The 21,592-nt window shown below is 37.1% G+C and overlaps 1 protein-coding gene across 4 annotated transcripts in view; it reads right to left on the reverse strand.

Moving 5' to 3' along the window:
- Nucleotides 1-21,592, reverse strand: part of LOC139973474 (transcription factor AP-2-alpha-like) — a 146,201-nt gene that overhangs the window by 17,789 nt on the left and 106,820 nt on the right. For 3 of the 4 annotated variants that reach the window (XM_071980172.1, XM_071980173.1, XM_071980174.1), the window contains 3 exons: nucleotides 15,728-15,788; nucleotides 6,686-6,715; nucleotides 3,647-3,848 (listed from right to left, as the gene is read on the reverse strand). In XM_071980172.1, the coding sequence (XP_071836273.1) occupies nucleotides 3,647-3,848; nucleotides 6,686-6,715; nucleotides 15,728-15,788 (293 nt within the window). The remainder of the gene's footprint in view (nucleotides 1-3,646; nucleotides 3,849-6,685; nucleotides 6,716-15,727; nucleotides 15,789-21,592) is intronic. The other variant, XM_071980175.1, reaches the window with a different exon arrangement.

The following is a 21,592-nucleotide window of genomic DNA, read 5'->3' on the forward strand; positions in this document are numbered from 1 at the left end:
ATGGAAGAACCGTTGCCAATGGATCGCACTAACAGCAGTTTCGAATTAATCCATTGTCATATTAGAACATGTCGTAAGGTCACATGTTACCTGCAGCTAGGGGGGACTTGTCTAATGTCGAGAACTTTTTGTCACTCGACTGGGTCCTTTTATCGGAAAGGTTTTCATGAGAAACATAACGGGTTTTTGATCCTCCCCGTCACTTCCTTCAACCCCCCCCCCCCCCTACCCCTCTTCAAGAATGGCACAAATCGTGAACCGTGAAACATTTATGCATATCTTTTATCAATGTAATTTCGCAATGAACGACTTTGTACTCGGTTCAGAGCATATAGTTCAGTGACAAATACCAGATTAATGCAATCAGTCTAAAAGTTAAGAATCTTCATATATGTAACATTAAAGCAATCATCGCAGGAAGAAAAAATATGTATACAAAATACAACAGAAGCAGCAAAAACGTACACTAGAAGCAGGACAATCAGTAAGATTATAAAGTTGCATTATTGAACACGTGAGTCTTAAAGAGGTTCTTGAAAGTGTCAAGAGACTCGGTATAATTCATTCCACAACTTTGGTGGAGAGACTGGGAAGCGCGCACTCCGTATTGGAAGTTGATACAGTGCGCGGTAAATCCAGAATAAATGATAAACACATGTAGTCGTGAATTTAATTTGTCGCATACATCGTCGATACATTGTGTTGGGTTATGTATATTAGGAACATTGCAATCCATAACGCACATATTTTGAATGTTACAGCTTTAAGCAGCGTTATAGTTTAGGTAAGACTATGACACTCTATGCTCTTCATGCTCCGTGATGGTTTATTTTAGCAAAATTGCTACCAATATCGACACAGAAAAAGATATTGCTTTCATATCCCATTTGTTAGCACCCTTGGTGAATTTTATGATCTCTTAAACAAAATTGGGCGTTGGTTTTATTCAATGTAATCAATGGTTAAACAATTTTTATAGAGAAATGGCAGAATATTTTCCAAGCTTCATTTTCGATCAAACAACAATAAATAACGCTTGGAATATTTCCTTGAGAGAAAGTACAACTGACCTCGCCATTATAACAACGTTAGCCTGAACGAGAATTAATTAATGGTGACGTCACAATGAATTCATTTCAATAAAATAAAGTGTCGTTGCTGAATTTAGTTAGTTTGGTAGACCTTGTGAAACAAGCCGCATAATAGAGGTTTTGGGATATATATGTTTATCACTTGACGCAAGGAATACAGTACCTCCACGGTGACTCGTGTGATCAATTTAAGAAGGATTTGCGGCGGTTTTCAAAGCGTGAACGCAAGACGTAGACAAAAGTTAAAGTCATTAGTATGACCAAAGCTTAGTTATGCATAGTCAACGCTTATCGTTGAAGTATAAGAGTAGGGTCTAATAATAAAAAAACCCTGAATTCTAGCCTCTCAAAGAGACTACAAATTGGCTTAAATTATAAATATCTAAAGCTTCCTAATTATAAAGGTTTCGAGAACTAGACTGAGACGTAAGAAAGGCGGATATTTTAATGAATTAAGTATTAAAATTACTTTCTGTTTCGCTTTTAGACTGAAAATTTAGAAGAACCTAAGTGGTATAGTAAGAAACAAGTGTGGACAGGTTACAGATTCTATCGTGGATTGGTTGTGATCAGTCAATGTAACAGTAAATGTTGATTGACGTACATATTATCTAGATTCCGTTTATATGGTACTATGCTATTATTGAGCAGCTCAAGAGGCAGACAAAAATAACTTACAAGCGATTATTTCGCAGTTAAGTCATTTTCATGTCATTGGTTTCGGTATATCTCTACGAGGTTTCATTCAAATTTTTGTTAGAATCGGTTCATATAAAGTGTAATGTATTGGAACATGTAACTTTCCCGAACTTGGCCAAATATACCCCCACTTCACACAAGATTATAAAAAAAAATTGTGATGTTGTGAATATTTGTCACGTGATAGTCCGCACATTTATGTAAATCATTTATTTTCTTAATTTTTAATGATTTTATTCCACAGCTTACAGAGACATGTGATTTACATTATCAAATCTCATATACTTTTATACAATATTGTTCAGTACTTGCAGGTCAACAAGTCAATTGAAGTTCTTATCAGTCTAGCAGTGTTTCTATTCTCTTCGTTCGTTCTCCATGTCAAAAATATCCTCTTTCTCGACTGGTTTGTCAATACTCTATATTGAGTACTATTTTATCCAAGGTTGTCTGCTGTCCCAATTTTGCATTGCCATTTGTCGTTGTCGTCTAATCGTCCACCATATTCGTTATTACCCTGTCGCGTTTAATGTACCTTCACGGGCTTTTCACCCTTTTTATGGCTAGTTTAGTAATGATAATTCGGCACATTATCTCCCCTACCATCATCTTTACCTGTCCCCCTTGTCAAGGTGTCTTTATTAGATCTGGGTTTACCTGCCGAGGTTCATTTCTAGTTGAGTGAGCAGAATCATTCAAGGCGTTCACTTCGTATAACAGACAAGCTGGGTTTCCCCCAGAGTCTTTGGCTATCCACTGGAAAGTTGACAAAGTACACTGCGATATATCAGGCTGAACATGGACCGAACGCAAAATCTCGTCAATTAACGTCAAACCAAATACGTACAATGAGGGGAGCGCAGGCAGAGCTACTCGAAATTACAATTTCATCGGGGATCACCACCCGTAAGTGATCACTGAATCGCGAAAACGAGCGATTTCTAACGAGATGTGATTCAGAACTAGCAAAGAATCAATCCAATTTGATCAAAAAGGGAATCTTCATTCTCAACCTTTACATCTACATCATAATACATGGAAAACGTGTCGCGTCTACTCGGACATTTTTTTTTCTTTCTTTCTTTCTTTTCATTAAGTTGTTAACTCAATTTACGAAATCCAGCGCTGCTGTGATAACGGATAGACATAGCGCATGCAGACACAAGATGGAGAGATTGCTGGATACACTACGTCATCTTAGCATCTTGAGATAACAACAATAGCTACCAACTGTACAAGGTATCATTCAACAAATAGAATATGATTTCCTTTCCAGAAGAAACTTTACAAGTGCGTGAGAATCAATGTTTTCTATAACACTAATTATTAAGCTAATGAACTCACTAATTAATAACAAAGAATATCATGTGATGGTTGAGCGGGCGGGAAGATTGTATAAGGCTGTGTGGTCTCTGCAGAAGACAATTGCGGTGCATGTCCAACATGTTGTATGATGTAGCAACGTTTCTCTATATATGCAGGTTTTAACTGCAAGTGAATAAAGTGAATTAAAATTCGTATCAACGGTTGGAGTACTCAAATGGGGTTTAATATAACTAACTACTGACAAACTGGTAAGCATTGGCTCAGATTTTAGAGAGCCCGAAAATGAAAGTACACTTTTGGAGATGACGACCCGCCAAATTCATCCTTCCTACAAAGCTTTGATGAGTTTTGAACTAGCAAATAAATTGTCACTGTGAGGTAATATGATTTGAGAGGCATTTAACTGATTGTTGAAGTGTCAGTGACCATAAACCCATTGCCATTATTTGATAGTCTCAAACGTCTGCCAGGGAAAATATTGAAGAATCTTAAAAACTCATTTAGTTATATTAGGTACATGGGCTACATACCTCCTCAAAACGCCGCCGAGTAATGATGCATTTAGACACTCTGGCGGGGAGAGCCTCCTTTGGACTTCTGCGACGGTAACCTTGTATTTAGAGGTAGAACTAAGGAGCGAAAGCCGTCCCGGTACGGAACAGAAAACGTCATTGGGTGACGTCACTGTATCTACAAGCCCGTCTTTACCGTTGTCGTTCTTTGGACGAATACCTGATGAACAAAAGGAAAAAATAAGATGCCCAAAGTCATATTATTGAAGCCCTTGCCATGTGTAGGCTACTCTCTTTACACTATTCAGATGGACAGGTTTATGTATGACGTCAACAACGTCACACAAGTAATAGTTTGCGCCCATAAATATTGTACGTTAATGCTGTAGGGTCATATCAACGCAATTCCCATATCGCGTAACCATGAGTTCTAATTTGGGTATTCTTGGAAGACGTACGATAACTGGAAAGCTTGGAATATGGTGTCAAGCAAAATTCCTTTTTTTTGGGGGGGGGGATCAATCTGCCCATTGGAACTAATTTAAGTCATTGTGTGAGAAGCGCCTTCCATGGGTGACCTTGTCTTGGTCGTGAAAGCGCGACTCAACTATTGATTTTGAATGTAACCTTATGGAGCTATTGCCATTGCATCGCCATCACGTTCGTTTTTACCCATCATCGTCGGTGCAAGCAATTTTGCCAATTGCGATTAAATTTCATATGATATCGAAACCTGAAAATGCATTTCACCAATGTCTGTTATTTTGTTATCTTAGATACTCCTTTTCTGATTTTTTTTTTGTCGTTTGACTATATCTTACACAATTACTCGCTTTGCCCAAACCCATGACAATTATTATGACATATATAAAACTGGACAACTTATGATAGGAATAGGCTAAAACGGCAAGAGGTCTCCAAGGGATTGCTTAAGCGTAAGAGCATAAGATGTATAGTGAATATTTTAACGGCAATCTAGTTTACATTCTTAAAAGCCATTTCGCTCAAAAACGATTCATAAGATGAGAAATAAGACTTGTTAATCCTATGGCTGTTTAAGTAACAAGGCACACTATATAAGATCTTTCTCGATACAGATTGTCGTGTCAGCCGTTCAAGTGAAGTATCCTCATCTAATTATCAAGTAAGATGATCTATGTGTGCTTAGAATGCCTTCGCTAAGACCCACTAAAACCACTTCATGTGTCGATATCACGAAACAGCAAAGACCCCGACCAGATGAAGCGTCCCGAGTGCCTGCAAATGATCTCAGACCTATCTCTGATATAATCCGACTTTTCATTTAAAATATTCGCGGGAAGATTTGGTGATTTTAATAACCATTTGGTGGCTTTTTAACTCGACGAGTTGATAGAAAGATTTTTTTTTACAAAGGGTGAACGACCCGAATCTATTCCCTAGCGAGTCTGACATGACTTTCTTAGCTTTTCAGCAAAACGTTAGCTTTTCACTTCTTGGACAAAGAGGTTATTATTGTTGGTGAAAACGCCGAGTTTAAGAAAATAAGGTTTCCCAAATACTTGGCATGGCGTTGCACAGGCAGGAATGTTGATTCAAAGGGCCTAGTAGTGTTTGAAGGTTAAGTACAGCGTGTATAATTGAGCAGTGCCAAATGGATCAAGTTTCGGGGCTGTCGGAAGCTTAAAAAATATATTTCTTCTGAAAAGGGTTTTATATTCGATTGTGATCAAGGTGTCAGCGAAGAGAACAGATTAATAGAGAAAAGACTAACTCAGGTAATAACACGGAACAATTCTTCTCCTTCAAAACCGCGGCCTACCATCAAAATATTTTGATGGTATCAACTTTCTGCAGGGTGACTTGTTAAATCTTTGAGCAAAAAATACCAGCAAAAATAAAACCACGGTAAAGCTGTAAACATTGGACTGTTTTCTTATTTTCTACTGAGCTGTTTGAACAAAAACTTCCGTCTTTAAAAGGACTGACAATTGAAATTCACGGATGTTGTCTGTACTGAGGAGATTACACGGGGATAAAGTACAGCGACTTGTAACCTACAATCTCCACCTTCCATGGACAGTCGTCAAGACCTTACAAACAATGAAGCAACAACCATCGGATGTACACATGCACATGGCCAACTATAAAGTTGTAGCAGTAGTAGTCTGTCTATTGACACATTTTGTACATAACAAATCATGAGGAGAAGTAATTCGTCTGCAGAGGACGGAGAGAACAAGATGCAGTGTCAATTTCAGCGAGGAAACAAACCAAATGCAGGAAGAGTACGCTAGATCATGTATTATATCTTGTTCTGCTCCTAATGAAAGCAAGGCAAGCCGCCGAGAGCCGTGCAAATGACAGCGGAAATGAGCAAGAAAGCTTTCTCTATCACGCGGTGCATTTACTAATAAGCAGTCCAACCAATTCTTCCAAGTTAACGATGGAAATCGTTTGGGAAGATAAATCGAGAAATTGATACGGACTGACGGATTTTTACTTTGGAAGTTGAGAGATAGAATATGCAGATGATGCCTGTGTTTTGGGGAGAAATCGAAACAAAGGACCTGTAATGTGTATAGGGTCATATACTATAGTTAGTGAGTATATAGGTGAATAACATGACAGAAGTGAAAATCAGCTGTATAATCCATGGAAGTGTGTAGTAAGGCACAGCCGACTGTGATTAGACTTACAAGCAGAGGTGTAAAATGTTAGTGAAACTCGGGACATTAAATATATGTATATTTAAATACATAGTGCATTCGATGATTTTGAAAAAGATTAACAGACGGTCGCCCGACGTTGCCAAAAACATAACTCAAGTGGGGGAGTGTGTAGCAACTAGCCGTTTTGAGCTCAGTTCTCCGATGCGTTAATGGTGTTTTGTCATGTGTGAAATATGTTACTAGAATGAACGTTAAGCAAAGCGTAAGACCTATGAGTAGTGAAGAGATGAAATCAATTATGATGACTATATTTCCATGCAAGAGTATATACTAGTGAAAATGTTTGGACGGATGGATTTTATGAAACGAACATGTCATAATTGAAACAACGGTGGATGTATATTACCTTGCACACGAAATGATGTATCCTGGTACACTATATGTAGAAAAGAATAAAGAAAAATTAACAATTTTCACTGCATCGTGTCATATTTTTTTGGAGGACTAAGTGTTTACTATTATTCGTATGTATGAGCTTTCAAGTAGAGCAAACCCAGTAACTCTGTACTTGGACTTCAGGTTTAAAATGGTTTAATGTTGTTTTCGTTACAACCTTTATCTTCACCATATCATGAACATTTTTGTATATCTTCTTCGTGCATTGTCAAGGCCTCCATGTCACAGTGTTTACAGTCAATTATCTAATATGATGATTTGCTTTGATATACAATCCATTTGTTCATTACAATGACATATAAACAGTTGGTTTTAGTGATATAATAAATCCGTCTCAATCTTCTTTTCATACTCAATTTACTGCTAATCGTTTTATAACAGTTGAACTTATTCATAGGGTTCGTTGCCCCTCGGGCGAAAGTACAACAGGGTGTCATATCTAATGAGTATCAACTGTTCGCTTACACATCAACTATCAGAACAATGGATTCTGAATACAACACTGTACGACAAGAACCGATATAAATATTTAATTTAGTGCCGAGATACAATAGGTTCGCTACGCAATTCTCTCTGTATTTGCTAAGACCCACCGCACACCGGTGGCACGCACTCGTTTACACACAAACCTATTCGGGTAGTAAACAGCGGTACGTCTTTGATATTTTCATATGTCCATATTATATTGAACACGAAGCGATCGGTTGCTGTACAGTTAGGACGGTTGCAACTTGTATAATATTGTTTCCTTGAAGGAAAATGTTTTATCGATTAGTGCAAAATACTTTTTTATGTTGGTTTCGCTGTGTAATTTGTAGCAGACTGCAGAAGCAATACTTTTGATGTTTGTGTTCAAACGGCAGTGCTCAATATATCCACAAAATAGTTCTGCATCTCACTAGACACGCGCGGAAATAAATACAGACAAACCAAGTGTAGAAGACTTCTCACAAAATCTTATTTGCAAAGTTTACCAAGACGCTTGTGGTATTATGTTATACCCAAACCTTCTGGGGGGGGGGGGGGGGGGAATTGTTTCAGATCCAACGATTCAATGTCGGTTGCCGGTTGTGTCTTTCGAAAAGCAACACTCCATGCAGATACTTGCACCATCTTCACATGCAGTGTGAGACCCATCTTTCCATATTTCTATAGGTACTACACACACACTTGATGAAAATATAGTTGTTGTACATCTAGTACATTGGTAATGTTAAATGAAACGCAACCACATCCATGGAGGCCATCTCCTACGACCTTCATCATTTGGAGGACCTTAACCAAGAATTGGCTGTCGTGTAGATATCTTGTTCAATAGACGTTTTTCCTATGTAGCTAGTAAAACATTATATAGCCACTGTCCACCCTTCTAAGCAACATCAATCCAGTCTTTGGAAATGTACTAAATTGTCGATAAGGTTTGATATGACAGACTGCTGATGGATATTCAATGACTGTAGCGATAAAGGAATATATCATCTAGCCATTTTGTCCAACCATTTGCTTGCGCTATTAATGGCAAGGGATTTGGGTTATTATACTCTCTTTTTGTTTGCAGCTTACATCAATTAGAGATAAATGAAACGAGCTGATGAGATAATCCTCGTCTTCATACTTTACTTTTAGCACAATTCTTAGATCATGCTTGCACGTAATGCAAGTAGCAGACTCTCTCTGGATGTACACGGACAGGGATAACCGTGCGACCTCTGCAGATCATCCCAATAGGGCACTTATTTGCTTGGCTGCACTAGATCCCCTTCCACAGGAAGCTTAGGTGTATCATATCACACGTCTTCAGCGATGCAGGGGATACACCCGTTATCTTCAAATAATTGCCCAGGTATCCTTATATCCTGATTCTCTGCTAGTTTTTTATTTATTAGCAGCCAATAACCTTAATATTATCATTAATGTTAATATCTTGTTTTTACTGAGCTTATATATATATATATATATATATATATATATATATATATATATATATATAGGTAGAAATGCTCTTCAGGTTTCAAATTGGTCATTATAGTTTGCATGAAATTTAGTTGCAAAGATATGCATACTTGGTATGTTATCTGAACTACTTTTTCAAATGTACCATAAATCCTTAATGTGCAGGAACATGAGATATTAATACTGGCATGTGACTCATATTGAATTTGCTAAACCTGTACGAAACCGGATATTATATCATTATGATATAATTGGACTTTCTCAAATGTTTACCAGAGCAATTTGTTTGTCTATTTCCCACATCCAAACTTGAATATAATTCTCTGTATCTTTTCGTTGAGGTCAACCAGTGACCTAGTTTTAATGTCAATTGTATACATTGTATTATGCATATTGTCGCAACAGTTCTATGTGTACCTCTGATATGTTATGTAAGTACAGCTATTTATGAACTTAGAAGCCAACAAAGTATGCTCAGATCAATTATTGATTTCATTTAAAACATGTAGCTGGTAATACAAGTGCTCAATAACTAAACGAGAAATGTAAACACAATTTTCCCAAAATAATACAGATTTTGTAAAGTAAAAGTTCACGAAAGAAAGAAGCAATGAATCTAAGGAAAACCATACATCTATTCAATCTAACCGAATCGGACGATGTTGAAAACCGTATATACTGTATCTCATGACATGTTCTCTTGCTCCAAAGTCATGGTACATGTATGATTTAATCGTATTGGATGTACATACAAAATTAGAATATTCACGGCAGCTATTAAACTTTATATCTTCCATTCGACGAGGCTTGCAGTTCTGTTTATTTGTGGCTTTTTGACAATTCAAGGATTTGGCCGTCCGCAGCCAAGACAGTTCGACAAACACACACACCGACAAAACAAAAACCGAATGTGTGATGGATTACTTCGCAGATGCGATGAACTTTTTTTTTTTTTTGTTGCTTAAATCATCAATTTAAATAAAAGGGAACGGATCATGACTGCTTTAATAAATTGACCGATATTGAACAGCCTCGTGTTGTCATTTCCAAAATTACCTACGACATGGATGAAGTGATAGCCAACATGGGGTCTACGTGAAATCGAGTAGAAAACACACCAAAGTTGTGAAAATGACCAGCGCATGCCTGCTATGGCGCGTGGATCCTTCTCCTTTGTCTTGCTTCATTTATCGCATTATATCCAGCAACTCTTAATATATCTATTGTCAGATTTGCTAATAAAGGTGAGTGTACTAACACAAGGTGATTGACAGGTAGCGGTAGCCAAAAAGAAGAGGCGCGAAATTTCGATCAAGAAATGGCGAAAATTAACCCAATCGCCTAGAAAACTCACCTGGCTGAAAAATAATGTTAATTGAGTTTTGACTGCAAAAAACCCACTCAGGTGTAATAGACTGACAAGGAAAGTGAACAGGTAAACCCTTGCTTCCCGTCTATGTTCAAACAAGTTTAGAAATGCTCCGCTTTATAACGTTCCTCTCTGACTTTGAGGGAATTTGATGGAATGGAACAGCAGGCCTCCTCGTATTCTCGTAGGAGAGTCATTGTCACGGATTGGATTTACAATGCGTCATGCGCAGCTAAGCACGAAGTCGTGGGTTACACCAAAACGAGAGAATTTCTACCGAATAAGTGGGAACGATTACATACGTAAAAAGAGGTTTTTAATTATTCATAATCATATCTTCTATGATCACATATATATGGTTGGTATTTGGGGAGTGATCAATTGGGATGAAATGTATTGGTTTTTTTACCAGTGCCGAATCAGATTACGTAACCTGTATTGATCTCTTTACAATGTAACATTATAAAAGCTGATATCAGTTTGAAGTGGATCATGATGAAAAGTAACAATAATAAATAAGCGGAATTCAACCAATGACAGGAGTTGTTCTTGCACCAAAGTTTTTTAACTGGGAAACTATTGTTATTGAAGACATCAGGGAATTCTATTGTTTTCAGTGTAAATTTCAAAAAGTGCTTGGAAATGTTTACATCGGAAATATGTACATATTTCAGCAGCATATGTTAATAGCTTCATGCACTATTAACACCGGGTTTATATAAAATTAACATATTTGCAGTTGAGCAAAATGAAGTTACAAATGTTTAATGATTCCGTGCGAATGTGAATATTTGTAACTCGTTGTCAAAAAGTGTATGTAGAACAACATCAATTTCTTCATGTTTGAAATGAAAAGTAAGATACAGAACTTTGTTTTAATTGGCTCATTATGTTATGGAAGGAAAATGTTCAGAACACAATGAATCATCCAACGAAAAAGATTTTCATGTCATTGGTGAGCCCGTTTAATGAGTACCTGTAGGACATGAAGTTCAAGACATTAATGGTCTGGTAATGAGTATAAGATGTTATATAATTAACCAATATGCGTTACCCAAGAGGCACTGATTATGAAACAAGGGTCATAAAACGACATGTAACAGGCATGTAAGAAGTATCATGTAATGAAAGGAGTTATGTATTGAAGCAGTTTGTCATGTAATAACACATGATGTCATGGATAAGAAGTATGTGATCAGCTAATGTCATGTTATGACAAAGAGACATTGATTTTGGGGTTAGAGTCATGTCAAAGAAAATTATATTACAAGTAAAAACAATGTAACCATATGGGGGGGGAGGTCAAATGAGTGACGTTTACGTAATGAAAAGAATATGCTAGATTCCTTTCTTTAACCAAAGGTATATGGGTAATGGTTACTACTCAACGTGTGACAGTGTCATATATGTTTATATAGTGCTGACAATATCTAAAGAATGCTACCGAATCCTCCAAGAAATGTTCTTTTCATTGAGAATATTAATGTAAGTCAGTAAATGGATTTTTTTTCCAGATACATATTCTTCGTTAATGATATGCCGAGTTTAACCTGTTACCCAAGAGTCACGGTTTTAGCAAAGACATTGACGAGGTAAGCCTTTAGATTCGTCAGTGCGAGTAAATTAAATCGACTGTAATGCTAACAAAACGTATTCGAAAGACTTGCAATTTTTTTTTATTTCCCCAGAAAACCTATTAGAGGGATCCAAAGCTCAGCTAGGAGATCTGTCTACAGCGTATAAAATATCTCTGTTTTTACTTGATGTACTTTGAAATCTCTAAAACACTTCACAGTGTTCTGCGTCCATTAATTCTATAAAAACAAAGTAAAAACCCCTTTTTTTTCATTTCGCTAAAAAAGCAAGACAGTCTCGCTCAGAGCTCGAAGATGGTAGCCGCTTAATTAGGCATCCAAGAGGTTGATTGGACTCGGTACTACACGCCTTGATAAATTCATCAGTCATGTCCCTTAATTCTCTCTAGTTTCGTCTATTACATCTTCTCTGAGGAAGACGATGGCTGTCAAACCCATATTGAGAGAGAAAGGGGGATTACACGTTCGTAGCTTGCCTCCAACTTGCCATCATCGGGTCGATGGCCGGAGTTACCGGGGACGTTGTTAAGTTGCCGAGGTCACCTTTCGGTTTATATCAGCGAGCATTCATAAGCACAATTTGGTCTTTTCAACGATTTTCCGCTCTAGAAAGCACAATACCTGTATATAGACTCAAATCTCACAAGTGCGAAATAATGGCAGAAAGTCAAAAATATGAAAAGGCTACTCGGTGATGAACCTGGTTCTTTCTGGTATAGGGTCGAAGATAAACGGAGTGCATACCTTGGTGACTTATACCAACACGCACGCCGTCGTCGTCAACTCATGCTGATGTAATTTCGCGGTGTCATCAACAGCCCTTGCCTCTCATTTACCCATGTGAGACTCAGGTGTCATATTCTGCGCAAATACAACGAGCTTTAGCGCGCACTATTTCACGCGCTATCACCTCAACAACACGTGATATCAAGAGTTCTAAAAATGATGGTATAAAAAGAACACCCGAGACCCCGAGGCATTAAATTATGAGGATGATCGGTCAGAGGGTTCGATTGCCGTTGACTTGCAACGTTGACCATTCGACAGATGAACAAAATCACACCATTTTCCTGCCTTTGACCGAGGTAACACAAAGCGTCATAAATAATGTTTTGAAGAAGATTGCGAGAGCGGTTAAAGCTAGGAAAATGTATTGCAGGTAAATTATTTGCAATGATTTCATTATTTATGGAAGGGGTGGGGGCTGGGGCGTGGAGGGGGGGGGCAATGTCGACTTTGAGATTTTAATTCATGTCAAATCCTCTTTTCTTGTATTCGTTAAACTGTGACACAACAGATTACTGACAACTTTACAAATATTCAGAGGAACTTATAATAAAATTTGTATATTTAAAGTTATTTCTGAGGAAGTTTAAATTCTTGTCTGCTTTGACGAAAACAGCTTTTGCTTTATGTATAAATAAATAGAAATAGAAATAGGTGCGTATATAGTTTATATTTATTGATATCATTTCTACTATATGTTTCTTAATTTTTTTCCAAAAATTACAAAAGGATCTACTTTATACTACTTCATGTAAGATCTCGTCTCTCAGTAATGTAGCCTAGATTTACCTTGGTCGATAAATATTTTTCATTCAAGAGAATTGTGATGGAAAACGCAGTATCCTTTCAAATTGCAAAATGCAAGATTTGATTTCTAGTTGGAAGCAATTACAAGCGATTTAATAACAGTGTATGTACTATGTAGATAAAAGAAAATTATAGTTGTGACAAAATGAGACAAATTTGTTTGGATTCCAAATGAAAGAAATAAATGTAAGCAACCGACAAAAATGAAAATAGGCTTGAGTTAATGTGTTTCAATGAGTTTATGGTATAGTATACTTGATATGTATCAGCCATACGCTAGTCGTTCAGTATGGCTTTATTTAAAAACTATACTATGTGAGTAACTGCAAGAGAGAAACTTTTTGAAATTATGTGTAAGGAAGGATACAATTCCTGACACGTTATTCGGAAACCAAGTCTGCTTCAGGTATTAGTAACAGACTAGCGGAGTAGCTCCTGAATAATTTAAAGACCAAATATGGAGGCAATTTTTTTTCTTGAGATTTTCCATTAATTTAGGAGTTTACATACCCATAATCAACATGTGTAAAAAATAATCTTCGAAAACCTACTATAACCCATCAAAAACGACCACGAAAATGGACATTTTGGGTAGTCACGTGACATGAACCTCTGGAATGTCTGAAAACAGAGATTGACCCAAAGGAGCCTCTGGTCACTGTGTGACGTCATTGTTTGTATACCGCGAAAATCAAACGCTGATATAGGCACTTTTTGTACACAGATAGCGAACAATTGTACTGTTTTTGATTTCCAATTTCGAGCGTTTGAAAAGCTGTTAGCTTAAAACAAGAACACATGAAGGTTAACAACAAGTTTTAAGACAATTATAAGCAGAAATTTTAGTTAAATTGCTTATTTTCTTAGCAAAATTTCCACTCAAATAGAGGCATCTTTTACATAGCGTAGCGTCAATAGGTCCGTACGGTACAATATACTTACATAGTACTTACTCGTTTTAATATCCAAAAGTATACAAACACAGAAAAAGTATCCTGTCAATAAACAAATTTAGCAGTGAATATCCTAATCCACGTTTCTTGTTCAATCCTGGGCGAAAATCTACCGTGAGTCTGTGTAATTCCATAGAGTTAGGTCTAGTTGAAACAAGCCTTGCCCAGTACTAACATCCCACAATCACAAGACAGTCACTAACGAAATAAAACGTCCGATCGCTACATACTACCGTTTTTATTCAACTCCTTGGACCATGCAGATGTCGGAATAAACAGAACGGACAATATTACACATGTATCAGGAACTCACGATACTGGAATACAACAAATGAAATAGATAAATCCTAACATGGCTATTTACACATGCTGTGAGCCAACGCCGGCGAGAGTTGTAACTAACTACCGTACATGTACTAACAATGCTATACCCTTGGCACGGTATATACGGTCATCTCTTACAGTAAATATATTACTGTCAATTGCGTGATATAATGTTACATGTAAGGACGTCCAGGGCGTGTTTACGGTCAATTTCACATTAGCTATGTCCGACCATGGTCCGACACAGCTATCGACAGTACATAATTTTCACAGAATGAGACATTTGCAGCATACACAGAAGCAGGGTCATGCATGTGGACTCATGGGCATGAGATACTCCGGGTGCTGAAAAATCTTTCCGCGTGGATCTCAAAAAATTGATCCAAAGTCTGCGGCGTTTTACGTCGGTTCTTTTACTCGGAAATCTAAAAAAGCTGATGCTTTTGTTGGATGAGGTTTAACTGCAACCTCCAACAACACAGAATTGTGACATTTTGAGGAAAAAGGAGTAATATCGTTGATGTTTTTGGCAGCTCAAGTATACGACTTTACACACTAAAAGTATAGTTGTGAGTGAGGTATACAAACGTTGACGTCACATGGTCACCTGATGTCTTAGGAATGTTTCAGGAATGTCTGAAATAGAAGCTGACTTTTCGTCCCATTTTTCACTTATTTAACGTCCGAAATTGGTAAAGTTAATTACAGCAATGTGATTGGAGTCAGTTAAGGATTACATACATGAAAAATGGTGGGATTTTATGTTCATCGAAATGTCTCCATAGTTGGTCTTTAAATATTGTAACCATTCTTTTCGCTTGAATGAAACCACTTCTTTCCGTGAAAGGAATGGAGTTATTTTTAATCACGTGACACATCTTTCGGTAAAAATGCAGGAGGGGAAAAGTACATTAATTAAGAGTCACCTTTAAAAAACAATGAATTTAAAATGGAATATCAGCGAAAATCTTTGAAAAAAAAAGATGAATATGAAGTTAATGTGAACAAATCTTCATTTTGTAGTTTAACTCAATTATTGTCTATAGTGACGTAAGCAATGCCACACAGGAATTGAAAGTTTCTTTGCTTACAAGTTATATACAACCTAATACTTTCCTGTACATGATGTCATGTACCAGTTGTTTTGAAGTGTATAAATTTCGTTTACTTTTGAATGTAATGAACAACAAAGATTTTTAACTTACCCCTCTTAATAACTGAGTGATGGTCTCCGTGTAAATAACCAGAAGAATCGTCATGTCCACCCTGGAGGAAAAGGAAAACAAAGAAAGAATGGACATTATTATTATATGCCGGAGTTGTAGTTTTATGCAGGCCTATAGGGACACTATCTATATCATTTAGTAAATATGAAGAAACAACCTGTTTCTGGCAGTATCAATTTTTGAAAAATTTGATACTTTTAAGAAAGTGGCCGAAGAAACAGCCTGGGCACGATCCATATATATGTTGATCCACTCTCAACACCAGTCCCAATCGAAACTGGCAAAAATATGTATTATATCTATAAATTTCAGACAATTCGTAGCTTGATCAATTATATGGAATACATTAAGTAATGTATGATAGATTTACTCAAAGATAATTTAAAAAAGAATAATTAAAAATGTTAAACAGAGACAGATATATTCAAAGTTATGAATATGCATAATATATATATATATATATATATATACATATATATATATATAATATGAATGTGTTAAGTCGTTGGGTACATATTATCCGATGCTTACTAGGGCTGTGCACAAATTGGCGTCTGGGGTGACATTTGGGTTAACCCCCCTATCAATCGATTATACCCGCAATCAGGTTACAAAAGGGGAACATGTTTTTACCAAATCCAGACATTCCTTCTATTGTCGCTACTTGTTATACAGTCTTTGTTTGTGACGTGTTTATATAGTCGGTTCAATTCTGTCTAGCGCAAGGGTGCATTGATTTATCAATAGTTTAATTCTTGTTTGTGACGCTACACGTATACTAGTTTTCAATTAGAAAAAACCTTCCCCTGCATAGGACCCGACTTGTTGACAGTTTATTCGCAGAATGGGTACTAAAAGCATTCAGTCTACACAGGATAAGCGTTCTTCTTTCTTAGCAAAACATATGAAGAATTAAAATATGACAACTTGACAACAGCAGTAAGAGAGATGATTTGCCAGGCCCTATAGATCCCCTCTTCGTCAACCCAGCCCTCACCGACACATATGAAACTCCATTTAAGGTAATTTAACATAAATGTGTTAGATATGTTGAAATATGTGTATGGTGTTTTCTTGTTGATTTTAAATTGTTCATAGCAACTGTACCCATGGACATGTGGCTTACACTGCTTCCCAGATGGACCGAAGATTTTCCAGCACGCGCACGACATTCTTCTAAATGTAATACATAATTTGGATATTGTTTTTAAGATGTGGACTGTTAGCGAGTTCAACCTGGAATTCAACACAGCTTTCGTGGCAGTTAAATGTCGCAACTCGTAAGTCGATCATCTATCAAGGAAGAGTCGAATGGCGCTAGATCGTTACAGAAACATCAGTTCAAATAATTGAAAATTAAGATGAAGGTTTAATCCTCATCATCTTCCTGTTGGAGGGGACCTTCTCCGGAAGGGTCTTAATTTATGACTTGTTAGAGTCCTAGTAGCCTACTATAGTGACTAATTACTTCCAGTTAAGCTTGGTTATATGTATGAAAAAAAACGAACGCTTTAATACCCAACCACATTAATTAATTTGCTTGAAGGGCAAAAATGATATCAAGGAAATATCAACACGATTGATTCAACCTTACATCAGTGATATTAACAAGTCAGGGAAATCATAAATGTCACAATACTAAAATCAAACTAAGAAATATCCCTGTGTCGTTCTTATTTTGATCAAATGAAGGAAGTTAAAACTGACAATTCAAACTTGTTCTGATGCAAAAAGTTCAGTTCGACTCAGTTTTAATTTTCAGTCTGATTCGATGGTTCATTACTGCCATAGAAAACATATTTAAGACCTACAACGGCAGTTAGTAGACCCCAACCCCGAACCCCATCCTCAAAGTTTCCACGGCAGGAACGGGTTTCTTAGAATTTCCACTATCACGCTATATACGGCATATAAATATGCCAAGTGGGAATATGTAGAGAGGGGCCGGGGGAGGGGAGGAGAAGGGGGGGGGAGCGACCATACGGCTGGATGCAGAGAATACCATATATATTCATAAACAATCAGACATACGTACATATTGACTAACATAAATGGCAGGGAATCCGTCGAAGGTCAGTCATAAAACTTCAAGACAAAAAACCAAATGAAAAACCCCTCTTTTCGGTCATTTAACGTAATTGGATAATTTTTTTACTCGGACTGCTATCTGGGAACATACTTAATTGATGACGAAATATATGGGGTGAAAAAAAATTGCCCTTTTGCAAAAAACAACCTAGTTTTTATACCCCTCTTATATATGATCGAAGTTTTTCTATGACGGAAATACGACCCCATAGAGTTCAACGATGGATTTAAAGGCGATAGAGAATTTTATCCTTGCTTGACAGGTCCGTGGTAAACCTAGCTGAAATGGGTTGCAGTCATAAAGACTACCTGCCCCTGTTTTCCAAACGTTCCGTTTCAGTTATGTCTCTGGTTCTTGTTTAATTAATCACATAAAACTCGGATTTAAGGGTTGATAGGATTTTGATAAGCTGAAATATACACGTGGTTGCTTTTCTTTATAAGGACTCTGTCAAACCTATATCATGGTATGAGAACTGCATAGCACCACAAAAATCAGGGGAGCTCAAGAATGGGAAGATGATGTGATTAAAGGCTTATATACTGGTTGCTAAGCCGTTCCATAAACTTCAAATTATTAACTTTTTTACTCAGAAGCAACACTTCGAATATCGGCTATATGGGCCAATGTCCGGGGTGAACAGAGTTCACGAACCCTGGGATGTGACGTTAAGGAAGTCGACTTGGCTATATGACGTTAAACGTGTTAAATTGTTAAAGAGACTATATGTACAATGTTCTGTGTACTGTAGCATACCTGGGCACAATACAATCATCCAACTCCCAACTTGAGTTAGACACGGCGGGGAAAACCAGCCCCGGGGCCATATCTCCTGATAAAAACACCCGGGCGTGAGTAAGCATTCAATCCACAGAGGGGTTTACTAGCGTTCAAACTGGTAACAGTGATTTGGTATATACGAGAAAGTAGAGGTGTCTTAGTAAATTTGGCCCCGACGGTAGAAAAGATCAAAGATAATTAAAGTTAGTGAAATATGACAGCGTTACTGATTCCATGATAATATAAATTAAAGCTTCAAAAAAAACAAAAAAAAAAACTGGTAATCACTCTTTGGTCTTTGTGAGATACCAGGATAGCTCTTGCTTGAAGAATTGTTTTCTTTTAGTATTAACCAAACTCTTAATTTCATTTATGACGAACCAAGTAACTTAGAACTATAAGGGATGGTTTTTTCCCCTCATAGATTGAGAGGACGATAGTCATTCGTTTAAGCAAAGCTAGTAAGTGCTTACTGATAGATGTCTGACGAGAAATGCACTGCTCATGAGATTAAGAGGCAAATAACTAGTATTACAATGCATCTTACAGCATTTCATGTTGTCACAGAGAGCAATCTTACAAATTTTCTGAACACCACTCCACAAAACACAGCCCACCCCACCCCACCCTATTCCAACACCCCGGCACCCGTATGTACCCCATGCTAAGTAGCCTTAGTAGACTAGTCCACACCCCTTTTGTCTTTTTCGTTTTTGCTATCACCAATATTTTATGCAATGTATAAGTTCTTCAAAATATTTTACCTTACTTGGGGAATTTTCTTTCTTTCGGAACGACCCGGGAACTCGAAATGTAATGCGTACCTGTGATTCTTCAAATAACATGCTATAAGACTTACTATAGGACTTACTATAAGACTTGCATACGACTTATTATATGACTTAGCATAGGACTTACTATAAGACTAACTGTAAGACTGCTATAAGACTTGTTATAAGACTTACTATATAAGATTGACTATAGTCTATAAGACTTACTATATGACTTAGTAATAATGATAATTATAATATACGATAACTGTGTCACTTCTTTTCCAGCAAAAGCAGTTTCCAAATATGACCCACAAAATTGTATCAACAGTTAGTAAATTCTTCGACAATTTCATTTATAAATATACCATCCCCTTGTATAGTATAATGTAGGGGTGAACCTCCCCACATGACGTACAATAACAATGCAGATGATTCTGGTATATAATATTTAGGACAGTTTAATGGATACAATGTAAGAAATAATCTCGTGATATATGTCCCTGAGTCTATAAGACTGTGGACAATGTTCTAAATTCTGTTACATGAGTCAGGTGATCTGGGAATATAATTCTTTGACATTTAGTGACAATAAGAATACCCTATCCCATACATCTGTTGTCACCATTAATCAGGTGTACATGCATTTAGTCTCCTTATCAATCCAGCGATACCTAAGGTTATCAACCTCAACTCTGCGGAGCCAGTGACCCTGTAGGGTCACCCAGCATGCGTTCTAGGTTCCTAATCCCTGGGATCAGTTCTGAGCTGACCCACTTGCAGTCTACGATTACTGGGTATTTATGATAGACTGAAAAAGAAGACTTTGGTTTGACATATAAAACCATTCAAATATTTATGGTTAAGCCAACGTTCATTAATCCTGTAAGGCTGATGAATAGTAGTTTGAAGTTAGCTTGTAAAAATCTCATCTAGATCTACACTGCTTAGAATATGTCGAGCTAACTTGTCATTTTATATAAAAACATCGATCTGTCAATAAATGAGTGGTTTCAGAGAAACATCCTTAAAATGAACAAAAATCAAACAGCGAGAAGAAGGAGAAACCCTAGGTTGCAAGTAGTGCTAATTAGTTAATTAGTTAACTATTAATTACACTAAATGATGTGAACTGTACTTTCTAGTTTATGACTGAGGGTTGTATTTGGCCTAATGAGGTTCTCTTCAGGATCAATGTTTTATCAAATTTGTAGCCCCTCCCCCCCTTCCCCTCTCCTGGTAAAGACTTCATAGACTCCAAACTCTTTGAGGGCACCGAATTTGGGTATTCTTGGGACCCTATAAGCTAGATTATTATAATTGACAGCTTATGGAATTTTAAGATCTCTCCGAACCTTCCCGTACCCTACAACTGAATTCTCCCATCACGTTTGTACTTTCCACAATGCCAGACACCCATATCTTCAATTCTCTTTTTTTTTTCTTTTTTCTATTCATCAACTTATCTTCCTTTTTCTCTTGATATTATTTGCCATATTCGGTTCGTTTAAAGAACCAAACAAAAAGGCGCTTAAAACTTATTCATTCATTTCGGACATTTTATTATATCGAGTAGAATTTTTTTTTTTTTTTTGAGTCATGACTTTTGAATTCCATCAGGCAGAATTTAGATCCATTGATCTCCAGAAGAGCACTTGTGGTTACCTCAACAACTGTTTATATCCCCTCAAAGTGGTACCTTCATGATCAAAGATGAAAACGTTCTTCTGACTGAGTAGAACAAGAGATAACTTCCGGATAGAGATGTTCGTCTATAGAGACGGGGATCACTTTGCTGGGGACGCCCTTTACTTGTAAATGACTCTCAAGTGCACACTCCATGAGAGTTTGATGCTTAAATCAGGTCAAGTTACACATTATTCAGTTTCATTCGACCAAAACTAAAGTTCATCTCTTCTTTTGGAGCAATTAGTATAATTAATTATAAAGAAAGATTATCCCACTTATCTTCCTTGTTTTGTTCATAGTCAAATTCATTGATAAACTCCGCTTGAACAATGACGAAACTTTGAGCACGCTTCAAGGGTGGAAGGGGAGGGGGTAGGGTGGGGGGTATGGAGTGAACAGCGTACCGTCGAGAGGAGGACGCTTAGGGTACCGTCTGAAAGCTATGAGTGGTATTCTGAGAGTTATAAACTTCAAACGATTCACTAAGTTCACTGCTATGAGAATAAGTGACTTCGA

This window comes from Apostichopus japonicus, chromosome 9, assembly GCF_037975245.1.
Source record: "Apostichopus japonicus isolate 1M-3 chromosome 9, ASM3797524v1, whole genome shotgun sequence".
Taxonomy (NCBI): domain Eukaryota; kingdom Metazoa; phylum Echinodermata; class Holothuroidea; order Aspidochirotida; family Stichopodidae; genus Apostichopus; species Apostichopus japonicus.